Here is a 12,427-nt window from a genome sequence, read left to right as displayed (position 1 = left end):
CAGGCCTTCCCACAGGCTCCTAGCCTCTCCGGCACACAGGGCCTTCCCACAGGCTCCTAGCCCCTCCGCCACCCAAGGCCTTCCCACAGGCTCCTAGCCCCTCTGGCACCCAGGGCCTTCCCACAGGCTCCTAGCCCCTCCGGCACCCAGGGCCTTCCCACAGGCTCCTAGCCCCTCCGGCACCCAAGGCCTTCCCACAGGCTCCTAGCCCCTCCGGCATCTCAGGCCTTCCCACAGGCTCCTAGCCTCTCCGGCACCTAAGGCCTTCCCACAGGCTCCTAGCCTCTCCGGCATCCCAGGCCTTCCCACAGGCTCCTAGCCCCTCTGGCACCCAGGGCCTTCCCACAGGCTCCTAACCTCTCCGGCATCCCAGGCCTTCCCACAGGCTCCTAGCCCCTCCGGCACCCAAGGCCTTCCCACAGGCTCCTAACCTCTCCGGCATCCCAGGCCTGTATCCCAGGCCTTCCCACAGGCTCCTAGCCTCTCTGGCACCCAAGGCCTTCCCACAGGCTCCTAACCTCTCCGGCATCCCAGGCCTTCCCACAGGCTCCTAGCCCCTCCGGCACCCAAGGCCTTCCCACAGGCTCCTAACCTCTCCGGCATCCCAGGCCTGTATCCCAGGCCTTCCCACAGGCTCCTAGCCTCTCCGGCACCCAGGGCCTTCCCACAGGCTCCTAGCCCCTCTAGCACCCAGGGCCTTCCCACAGGCTCCTAGCCCCTCCGGTATCCCAGGCCTTCCCACAGGCTCCTAGCCCCTCCGGCACCCAGGGCCTTCCCACAGGCTCCTAGCCCCTCCGGCACCCAAGGCCTTCCCACAGGCTCCTAGCCCCTCCGGCACCCAGGGCCTTCCCACAGGCTCCTAGCCTCTCCGGCACCCAGGGCCTTCCCACAGGCTCCTAGCCCCTCCGGCACTCAGGGCCTTCCCACAGGCTCCTAGCCCCTCCGGCACCCAGGGCCTTCCCACAGGCTCCTAGCCCCTCTGGCACCCAGGGCCTTCCCACAGGCTCCTAGCCTCTCCGGTATCCCAGGCCTTCCCACAGGCTCCTAGCCCCTCCGGCACCCAGGGCCTTCCCACAGGCTCCTAGCCCCTCCAGCACCCAAGGCCTTCCCACAGGCTCCTAGCCCCTCCGGCATCTCAGGCCTTCCCACAGGCTCCTAGCCTCTCCGGTATCCCAGGCCTTCCCACAGGCTCCTAGCCCCTCCGGCACCCAGGGCCTTCCCACAGGCTCCTAGCCTCTCTGGCACCCAAGGCCTTCCCACAGGCTCCTAACCTCTCCGGCATCCCAGGCCTGTATCCCAGGCCTTCCCACAGGCTCCTAGCCTCTCCGGCACCCAGGGCCTTCCCACAGGCTCCTAGCCCCTCCGGCACCCAGGGCCTTCCCACAGGCTCCTAGCCCCTCCTGCACCCAGGGCCTTCCCACAGGCTCCTAGCCCCTCTGGCACCCAGGGCCTTCCCACAGGCTCCTAGCCTCTCTGGCACCCAGGGCCTTCCCACGGGCTCCTAGCCACTCCGGCATCCAGGGCCTTCCCACAGGCTCCTAACCTCTCCGGTATCCCAGGCCTTCCCACAGGCTCCTAGCCCCTCCGGCACCCAGGGCCTTCCCACAGGCTCCTAGCCCCTCCGGCACCCAAGGCCTTCCCACAGGCTCCTAGCCCCTCCGGCACCCAGGGCCTTCCCACAGGCTCCTAGCCCCTCCGGCACCCAGGGCCTTCCCACAGGCTCCTAGCCCCTCCGGCACTCAGGGCCTTCCCACAGGCTCCTAGCCCCTCCGGCACCCAGGGCCTTCCCACAGGCTCCTAGCCCCTCTGGCACCCAGGGCCTTCCCACAGGCTCCTAGCCTCTCCGGTATCCCAGGCCTTCCCACAGGCTCCTAGCCCCTCCGGCACCCAGGGCCTTCCCACAGGCTCCTAGCCCCTCCGGCACCCAAGGCCTTCCCACAGGCTCCTAGCCCCTCCGGCATCTCAGGCCTTCCCACAGGCTCCTAGCCTCTCCGGTATCCCAGGCCTTCCCACAGGCTCCTAGCCCCTCCGGCACCCAGGGCCTTCCCACAGGCTCCTAGCCTCTCTGGCACCCAAGGCCTTCCCACAGGCTCCTAACCTCTCCGGCATCCCAGGCCTGTATCCCAGGCCTTCCCACAGGCTCCTAGCCTCTCCGGCACCCAGGGCCTTCCCACAGGCTCCTAGCCCCTCTGGCACCCAGGGCCTTCCCACAGGCTCCTAGCCCCTCCGGCATCTCAGGCCTTCCCACAGGCTCCTAGCCTCTCCGGTATCCCAGGCCTTCCCACAGGCTCCTAGCCCCTCTGGCACCCAGGGCCTTCCCACAGGCTCCTAGCCCCTCTGGCACCCAAGGCCTTCCCACAGGCTCCTAACCTCTCCGGCATCCCAGGCCTGTATCCCAGGCCTTCCCACAGGCTCCTAGCCCCTCCGGCACCCAAGGCCTTCCCACAGGCTCCTAGCCCCTCTGGCACCCAGGGCCTTCCCACGGGCTCCTAGCCCCTCTGGCACCCAGGGCCTTCCCACGGGCTCCTAGCCTCTCCGGCACCCAGGGCCTTCCCACAGGCTCCTAGCCCCTCTGGCACCCAGGGCCTTCCCACAGGCTCCTAGCCCCTCCGGCATCTCAGGCCTTCCCACAGGCTCCTAGCCTCTCCGGTATCCCAGGCCTTCCCACAGGCTCCTAGCCCCTCTGGCACCCAGGGCCTTCCCACAGGCTCCTAGCCCCTCTGGCACCCAAGGCCTTCCCACAGGCTCCTAACCTCTCCGGCATCCCAGGCCTGTATCCCAGGCCTTCCCACAGGCTCCTAGCCCCTCCGGCACCCAAGGCCTTCCCACAGGCTCCTAGCCCCTCTGGCACCCAGGGCCTTCCCACGGGCTCCTAGCCCCTCTGGCACCCAGGGCCTTCCCACGGGCTCCTAGCCACTCCGGCATCCAGGGCCTTCCCACGGGCTCCTAGCCTCTCCGGTATCCCAGGCCTTCCCACAGGCTCCTAGCCCCTCCGGCACCCAGGGCCTTCCCACAGGCTCCTAGCCCCTCCGGCACCCAGGGCCTTCCCACAGGCTCCTAGCCCCTCCGGCATCTCAGGCCTTCCCACAGGCTCCTAGCCTCTCCGGTATCCCAGGCCTTCCCACAGGCTCCTAGCCCCTCCGGCACCCAGGGCCTTCCCACAGGCTCCTAGCCTCTCTGGCACCCAAGGCCTTCCCACAGGCTCCTAACCTCTCCGGCATCCCAGGCCTGTATCCCAGGCCTTCCCACAGGCTCCTAGCCTCTCCGGCACCCAGGGCCTTCCCACAGGCTCCTAGCCCCTCCGGCACCCAGGGCCTTCCCACAGGCTCCTAGCCCCTCCGGCACCCAGGGCCTTCCCACAGGCTCCTAGCCCCTCCGGCACCTAGGGACTTCCCACAGGCTCCTAGCCCCTCTGGCACCCAGGGCCTTCCCACAGGCTCCTAGCCCCTCTGGCACCCAGGGCCTTCCCACAGGCTCCTAGCCCCTCTGGCACCCAGGGCCTTCCCACGGGCTCCTAGCCACTCCGGCATCCAGGGCCTTCCCACAGGCTCCTAGCCTCTCCAGTATCCAAGGCCTCCTGCTCTTAGCCTCTCTCGGGCTGGACTGGACTGGAGAGGCTTCTGGCCTCTGCTCCTCCTCCCTTTTCCAGGCCTGGATTCCCATCTCTTCTGGAAAGGGCGTCTCAGACCACCACCTCCAGGCAGCCTCCCCCAGTCAGGGATGACCTTCCCCTTTGAACTGCATGGTAACGCTCCCTCAGGCACTGATCATTTCAGATTGAGTAAAGCAGGACTGGGGGAATCTTATCTACATTTTCTATCTTCTCTGGCTCCCAGCAGGGGCTCCGGGCAGTGAGGTCACTGCTGAGAGTATGAATCATCAGGGCTGGGAGGGGCTTAGAACAGGGGGTAGAGTGAAGGGTCCCGGCCCCCCCACAGTGCCCAGCCCTCCCCACCAAGGCCGGTTCCACAGCCCCTGCCTCCCCCTGTGCCCCAGAGCCCACCCTGGGCTCCCGCCGGCGGTCCTACCTTCTGGATCATCTGCAGTTCATCCCGGAGACACTGCACTTCCTTCTTGAGGTACTGCAGCTCGTTCTCTTTTACCCGGAGCAGCACCTGTGGAGGGAGGGCAGCCCTGACCCCTGGCTCTGGGGGAGCCATGAGGCTCCCAGGCTTGGAGAGCCGGGCCCTTTCCCTGCTGGTGCCCCCTTCCCCCCTGCGCAGCCTAATCTCTGCTTGGCATTCAAGGCTCTAATCAGTCCCCTCCCTATCAGAGTCTGGCTGAGGGTCTCCGAATTCTAGAACACATTTTATCCCACTTTGATCTTATTAGTAAAATGATTTTTCTTTACAACAAACCTGAGAAGGAGGGGATGAAACTATGAGGATTCCACTTCCTTCTTGTTACAAGGGTGATTTTGACCAGGGGGGAGGTGAAAGCTTATTCCCTGGCCCTCACCCTCAACAATGACTGATATGTCAAAAAATTTGAATAAAATGTATTTCTTGGGGCTGCTAGGTGGCGCAGTGCAGAGAGCACCAGCCCTGAAGTCAGGAGGACCCGAGTTCAAATCTTCAAACCCCAACTTGGGGTTAAGTGACTTGCCCAGGGTCACACAGCCAGGAAGTGTTAAGTGTCTGAGGTCACATTTGAACTCGGGTCCTCCTGACTTCAAGGCTGGTGCTCTATCCACTGCGCCACCTAGCTGTCCCTTAAAGTATTTCTTAAAAAACATTACTATGGCTGCCATTTCACAGATTAGGAAATTGAGTCTTGGGGGTAAAGGCATTTGCCCGAGACCACCTGCAGAAGTAAGACTCACATCCAGGTTTCCCCCAAGTCCCCAGAGGATGCCCGCCCTCACTTAAGTCCTCCTGAACGGTTTTCCTACCCACAAGCCCCCAGAGGCCTTCTGTGCTTGGTGGCAGAGCTGGTAGGACACTGTTCAGTACCAGAGAGGAAGGGGGGGGACGCGTGACACACTGTAGGGTCACTCCAGTAGAGAAGGCTGTGATTGCTAGACTCTTTGGGCTTAAGGTGGAAGAGTCCTTGACTGTCATCCAGTTCAACCCTCACTTTCTGAGGCCTATAGTGGGGAAATTACTTGTCTAAGGTCATGCCGGCATACTGTAGGAGTTTAATAAGTGCTTATAGAACAAAAACATTCTTGGTTGCCTTTTCTCCAAAATCAGCCTGGGATCCAGGGCTCCTGCCACTCACCAAAGCAGCTGGGTGGGGGAGGGACGTCTCACCTCTAATTCACAGGAACTCCTCTCGTTGTTGCGTCCCAGGCCGTCACTGGAGGCCTGGGAGGCGATGAAGCTTCTCAGTCGGCCGATCTCCTCTGACAGGCGGGAGTGAAGCTCCTGGCAACCACAGCATCAGAGTGTTAGAGCTGGAAGGGACCCCAGAGTCCTGGAGTCCAAACCCTTTGTTGAACAGTGCAGGAAACTGAGGCACGGGGGATTTTAGCGACCTGTTCAAGTCACACTGGTGCCAAGTGACGGACTTCGGGGACACAGAGCTTGCAGTGGCTGAGGATGCCCGCTGACAAGCTTTCATCCTGATCCCAGAAATAAGGCGGGATCTCCGAGGGCCAAGCTGGGGGATTTCCCCAAAGAGGACCCCCGGAGATGCTGGGACATCCCTCCGTGTGCTCAACCGCTCTCTCCGTCTTCTCCCTGTCCCCCCGGCCTGGGATCCTACCTGGTTCTGCCGCAGGAGCCCCTTGCCTTCCTGCTGGCAATGCCGTAAGATGCGCTCCCGTTCCTCAGCCTGGCGGGTCAGGTCTCCGATCTCCAAGCACTTTTGGGAGTATTGTTCGGAGAGAACCTGCAGTTCTCGCTTCAAGGAATCCACGTCGGACCTACGGACAAGGGAGAAGGAGGAGGGAGAGAGAGGGAGAGAGAGACAGAGAGAGAGACAGAGAGAGAGAGAGAGAGAGAGAGAGAGAGAGAGAGAGAGAGAGACAGAGACAGAGACAGAGACAGAGAGAGAAGACAGAGAGAGAGAGAGAGAGAGAGAGAGAGAGAGAGAGACAGAGAGAGAGACAGAGAGAGAGAGAGAGAGAGAGAGAGACAGAGACAGAGACAGAGACAGAGACAGAGAGAGAAGACAGAGAGAGAGAGAGAGAGAGAGAGAGAGAGAGAGAGAGACAGAGAGACAGAGAGAGAGAGAGAGAGAGAGACAGAGACAGAGAGACAGAGAGACAGAGAGAGAGAGAGAGATTGAGAGAGAGAGAGAGGAGAGAGAGAGAGGAAACAAGCATGGGTCATCGCCCCCCTGCCAGCCAGCCCAACCCTCCAGGCCAAGGCCTCTCCCAGGTGATCAGAGCTCAGAGCCCTACAAGGAAGGGAAGGGGTTCATGATCCTCAAGAGGCCACTGACAACCAGGGGACACTTCCTTCCTCTGGCCCAGCTTCCACGAGGCACTCACAGAAGCCTCCCTGGCCTCCGCAGAGTCATAAGTTAGGGACAGTTGTCAAGAAAGTGAAGATAATACAGATGTTGTTTCAGCTGGTCACAGCTAACCCTACCAAGGGCAAATCATCACTGCTGAAGCTCCTCATCTGTAACAGAAGAGCTACACTAGATTAAAAGCCTAATTGGGATCCATGAACCTTAAAAATATTCTGTTAACTATAGTTCCATAGAATTGGTTTCCTTTTAATTTTTTTTTTATTTCCTTATTTTACTCTTTCAAAAACATTCATCTAATTAAGAAGAGGTTGATGGGTTTCACCAAACTGCTACAGGAGGCCAAGATGCATGTAAAGAGTTAAGGGCTCTTGGATTAGAGCATGTACTTAGATCCCTCCCAGCCCTGACATCCCCTGTTCTAAGCTCCCTCCCCACTCTGACATCCCCTGTTCTAGGCTCCCTCCCGGCTCTGACACCCGCTGTTCTAAGCCCCCTCTAGACATGACATCCCCTGTTCTAGGCTCCCTCCCGGCTCTGACATCCCCTGTTCTAAGCCCCCTCTAGACATGACATCCCCTGTTCTAGGATCCCTCCCCTATTCATCTATGCATCCTGTTGAGTACTGGCATCTACTGGAGAAGTGTGATATTGCAGCTCTCTGCCATGGTAAACACCCGATGTAGTGAGTTTGGGGAATGTTAAGGCTGGAGGTTAGAGGCCACTTTTCAGGGCTGGGCGGTCTCTAGGTAAGGGAGAGAAAGTCTCTGCAGAGGGGAAGGGGACGGCCGGCACCGACTCGGCCTCCACTTCAGAAATTGGCCGACCCTACAGCCGGAGCCAGAGTACTGGCTGATTGTCTAAACTTAAGAAAGGGCCGGGAGAAAGCCTGAGTCCCGCAGACTGGCCGCAGAAGCGCGCCTCCCTCAGAGAGCTGGCTGTCAGACAGTGGCCAGCGCTCCCTGCGTGGCTCACTCAGAAAGGGCCGCCCATCGCGCCACCCAGCGGAAGCCAGCCGGATTGCCCAGAGGACTCCTCGTGCTCCGTCTCTTACTGGTGCTGTTTGCGGAGACTCTCTGGGCCTTGCTGAAGACTCCGTGTCTTTCCCAGTTCCTTGTTTAGCTCTTCCTTAAAGGCTTTTTTCATGGCTTCTATGGCTGTTGGAGAAGAAAGAGTGAAGGCGGCTGTTAGACATGAAGAGAATGAATGCTAAAAACTGTTATTACATATAATTGGGGAAAAATAAAATGCTAAATATATCTATATATCTATATTTATCTATATCTATATCTATCTATCTATCTATCTATATCTATATCTATATTATTTTTTTTTTGCTGAGGTGATCGGGGTTAAGTGACTTGCCCACAGCTAGGAAGTGTCTGAGACCAGATTTGAATTCGGGTCCTCCTGACTTCAGGGCTGGTGCTCTAGCCACTCACCACCTAGCTGTCCTTTAAATAAATAATTTTTAAAAAAGATTTATATTTAAAAAAAAGTGTCAAGCCATTCAGAGGAAGGCTTTTTGCCACAAACTTCTTGGGCTTTAGTTTCTTCAAGTAGAAAAAGGACTTTGTGATCCTTTCTAACTTTAAATCTATGATCATACGATCCTGTATGTAACTGCCATTCTTTGAGCCTCAGTTTGCTTTCCTGTGATATGAGGGCAGTGGATTAGATGCAAGTTCTTTCCCATATAAATGTATGATTTCTCTAAGCCTCAGTTTCCCCCTCTGGAAAATGAGGGAGTTGATCTTTATGATGTCATGTTCCTTCTAGTTCAATGAGCAGGGACAAGAATACCTTTGGTTCTGCCTTTCGCTGCCTCAATTTATGCAAATCATTTACCTTCTTTGCCTCAGTTTCCCCATCTGTCAAATGAGAATCTTAGGCCACATGATCTCCCTGAGACCCCTTCCTCAGTCTGATAGTCAGTGAAATAGGGATTCCTTTCAGTCCCCAAGCTTTTTCTAGGTTTCCCATCTAGGGCTGGAAGGACAGGAAAGGCCAAGGCGGGGGGGGGGGGGGGCTCACCAGAGGCTGTGGCTGCCGTCTCCTCTGCCAAAAGCCACTCCTTCTCCTGCTGTAGCCGCTCCAATTCCCGTTGGTGATGTCGCTGTAACTCCTCCATCACCTGCTGGTGGGATGACTCCATCTCGGCTAGGCTCCGCTCACACGCTTCCTGCAGAGGCCGGAGCAGAGGGCTCATTGAGAGGCAGGGAAGAAAGAACTCTCCTTATCTGGGTTCTGGGAAATGACCCTTCGGGTTTTCTGGGAAAGGGCAGAGGGAATTCTGAGAGGTAGAGAAGAGGGCCTGCGTTTGTTCTGTAATACAGGCCTATGACAAGTGCTGAATTTACATACCTAGTTTATTATTATACAACTGGAGGATGGATTGGAAAAGGGGTGAAAATGGAAACTGAAAGCTCAATTAGAAATCTATTGCAATAAACAACAAGACTATATGACAATCAATGCTGATGGATGTGGCTCTCTTCAACAATGAGATGATTTAAACCAATTCCAATTGTTCAGTGATGAAGAAAGCCATCTCCACCCAGAGAGAGAACTATGGGAACTGAGTGTGGAACACAATGTAGCATTTTCACTCTTTCTGTTGCTGTTTGCTTGCATTTTGTTTTCCTTCTTGTTTTTTTTTTTTTCTTTATAGATCTGATTTTTCTTGTGCAGCAAGAGAACTGTGTAAACATGTATACATATGTTGGATTTAACATATACTTTAACTATCTGCCAACTAGGGGAGGAGTTGTGGGGGAAGGAGGGGAAAATTTGGAACAGAAAATTTTGCAAGGGTTAATGTTGAAAAATTACCCATGTAGGGGCAGCTAGGTGGCGCAGTGGATAGAGCACCAGCCTTGAACTCAGGAGGACCTGAGTTCAAATCTGGTCTCAGACACTTAACACTTCCTAGCTGTGTGACCCTGGGCAAGTCACTTAACCTCAGCCTCAGGAAAAAAAAAAAAAAAAGAAAAAGAAAAGAAAAGAAAAATTACCCATGCATATGTTTTGCAATAAAAAAACAGATGAATAAATAAAAAGAAAAAAAAACAAAAAAAGAAATCTATTGCAATAGTGTAGGCAAGAGAAAAAGGAAGAAAAAGGTCATGTGGTCTAAGGAAAAGTGCTCTGATGATAGTGGAGAAGGGACGGAGACTACAGATGCTATGAAGGCAGAAATTCTGGGAATGGATGGGATGGAGGGAGTAGGGGAGAGAAGATATAGTTCAGAGGATGACTCCTGAGTGATTAGAAAGTTGCTACTCTCAAAGTATGGAGGAAAAGCAAGATGGCGTGGCATGGGGAAACGAGCTCCATACGGGACATCTTGAATTACTGATTATATTGTAACAATGATCAACTCTGAAAAAATTAGCTTTTCTTTCAGTTTGAACAGCAACACTTCCCTCTGCTATGAAAGAGCCATTGCTATGGGAACTCGAATGAAGCAAAGGTCGAAGTGAAAAGCTTTGAGGGCCCATCAGTAGAGTCTGAGACATGAATAGGCCCAATTACCCTGTATTTGGAGATGAGATGAGTCATCTATAAACAGATCAAGAGAGTTGTTAGGAAAAATCAAGTAATGATGAAAAGAATGATCACCCAGGTTAGAAAAGGCTAATCTAAATCCAGAGAGAGAACTATTGAACTCTTTTTTTAAAAGCAATTTGGCTAATATGGAAATGTGTTTTGCATGATTTCACATGCATAATTGATAACATATTGTTTGCCTTCTTAGTGGGTGGAGGAGGGAAAGAATTTGGAACTCAAAAAATTTTTAAAGTGAAAGTTCATAAAATAAATAAATAATAGTCCCTCTTCACCCCTCAAAAAAGAATTCGAGATGCTTCTAGGACATCCATGAGAGATATCTACATTTTGATTACATGAAAACAAAGGCTATTTTTTTTCTAAGCATAAAATTATTGCAGCTAGGATGAGACAAGAAATGGTTAACTTGGAAAAATCTACATCAAAATTTCAGACAAAACTTATTCAAGTTACATAAAAATGTTATAAGGACATAAGAGGAGCAATTCTTCAATAGATAAGGCGTCAAAGGACACGAACCAACACTTTTCAAAGACGCCAGCAACAGATATATGGAAGAGTGTCTCAAATTGCAAGGCCTAAGAAAAGCATGTATTAAAAATAACTAAGGGCAGCTCGGTGGCGCAGTGGATAGAGCACAGCCTTGAATTCAGGAGGCCGGAGTTCAAATCTGGTCTCAGACACTTAACACTTCCTAGCTGTGTGACCCTGGGCAAGTCATTTAACCCCAGTTGCCTCAGCAAAAAAAAAAAAAAAAAAAAAAGAACTCTGAGGGTTCAACTCAACTGGGCGATTCTGACAGCAAAATAAAATGACAAATACTGGAGGGATTTGGGCAAAAGAGGCACATTAATAGAATTGGGAAGGGGGTCTTACCATCTTGGAAAGCGATTGAATTACATTTTAAGAAAGTGACTAATAATCATACTCTTTGACCCAGAGAGCCCATTTCTAGACATATACCCCCAAAAAGGGCAAAGACAGAAACTGAAGTCCCATTTACATCAAAATATTCATAGAAGCACTTTTTGTGATAGTGGAAAATTAGCAACAAATAAACTGCTACGCGTCAATTATGGCTCAGCTAATTATGAAATATGAATATCATGAACGTTACTGTATCACAAGAAATAAGACTTTAAAAAGGCATGTGGAAATTTCTATGAACTGATACAGACTGAACCAGGAAAATAATGATTATAATAATGTATATTTTATGTTATAATAATAATGTAAGTGGAAAGAATACACAACGAAACTTGAATCTGGAAAAGAATTGGGAAAACAACAGTGAACAGAGCATGGGAATCAGGAAGACCCATCTTCAAATCCAGCTACAGACATTCACCCGTTGTGATCCTGAGTAAGTCACTTAAGCTTCTTGCCTCAGTTTCCTCATCTGTAAGCAGCAAAGGCAAACTGCCCCAAGAAAACTCCAAGTGGAGCGAGAGAAGTTGGACATGACTAACACTTGACAACAGCAGCCTTCCTCCCTTCTTTGGGACGGTACAGGGCACATGTACTCAGACTAATACAATAATGTATTTGTGGGTCTTATTGAATTTTGTTTTCCTATTTTAAAAAAATATTCTAGAGATGGGTCGCTGGGTAGAGAAGGGAAGTAGAAGTCGGGGAATACACTCAGACATGAAACTGATGTAAAGCAATTTTTAAAATGATTATAAGCAAACAATGGTAGTTAGGGCACAGAACCAAGAATGAATATGAAAAAGTGCCAGCCCAGGCTGACCCACAGCTTCCACAGATGCCAAAAAACAACCCCCCAAAAGCCTCAAGACCAACTGGAAGAACTGGAGGTAAATGGGATGACCAGCGGCGGAAAACAGAGAAAATGACGCCCTCCATTCCTAATCTCCCTCACTGAGGCGAACGCTCCTCGGACCAGAAAGGACCGAATGAAAAGGGGTTAATGAGGGAATTTAACCCAAGATAAGCAGGAGACGGTAAGAAGACACCTGGCCATCCTCCACTAGGGTGAGTCACCTGGTCCCATCTGAATTACATCCCAGGGCACAGAAAGCAGAGGCGGATGTGATTGCCAGGCTGCTATCGGGACTCCGAGAAGCAGAGAAAGGCGGCGGGATTGGAGAGCGAATATCTTGGGGAACGGGGAAGAAGGTGGATGCTAAAGAGATTCATGCTGAAGGTCTCTCTGCAAAATACCATGGGGAGGATTAATACTATTAGATGGGATCAAGGGTAAGAAGCAGTATGGTGTAGTCAGGGGAGCAGGCCTCAAGGGTGGGGGAATCGGGGTTCACTCCCCGATGGTGTGCCCTAAGGTTGTGAGCTCCAGACTTATGTCAACGTGCATTGGCAGAGGTCTAGGCCCTATCCTTTGTATTATTAATATTAGTATATTACTAATCACTTATTAGTGTATTAATATAGGACTAATATTAATGAGACCAATGGCTTG

The 12,427-nt window shown here is 53.0% G+C and overlaps 1 protein-coding gene across 1 annotated transcript in view; it reads right to left on the bottom strand.

Moving 5' to 3' along the window:
• Positions 1–12,427, bottom strand: part of TRIOBP (TRIO and F-actin binding protein) — an 84,577-nt gene that overhangs the window by 14,664 nt on the left and 57,486 nt on the right. Inside the window, 5 exon segments of the mRNA XM_074267251.1 lie at positions 4,029–4,115; positions 5,253–5,366; positions 5,707–5,866; positions 7,472–7,574; positions 8,452–8,599. Of these exon segments, the coding sequence (XP_074123352.1) occupies positions 4,029–4,115; positions 5,253–5,366; positions 5,707–5,866; positions 7,472–7,574; positions 8,452–8,599 (612 nt within the window).

Source organism: Sminthopsis crassicaudata, chromosome 5, assembly GCF_048593235.1.
Source record: "Sminthopsis crassicaudata isolate SCR6 chromosome 5, ASM4859323v1, whole genome shotgun sequence".
NCBI lineage: Eukaryota > Metazoa > Chordata > Mammalia > Dasyuromorphia > Dasyuridae > Sminthopsis > Sminthopsis crassicaudata.
The sequence above is the reverse complement of the archived record's forward strand: the minus strand, read 5'-3'. Positions and strand labels throughout refer to the sequence as shown.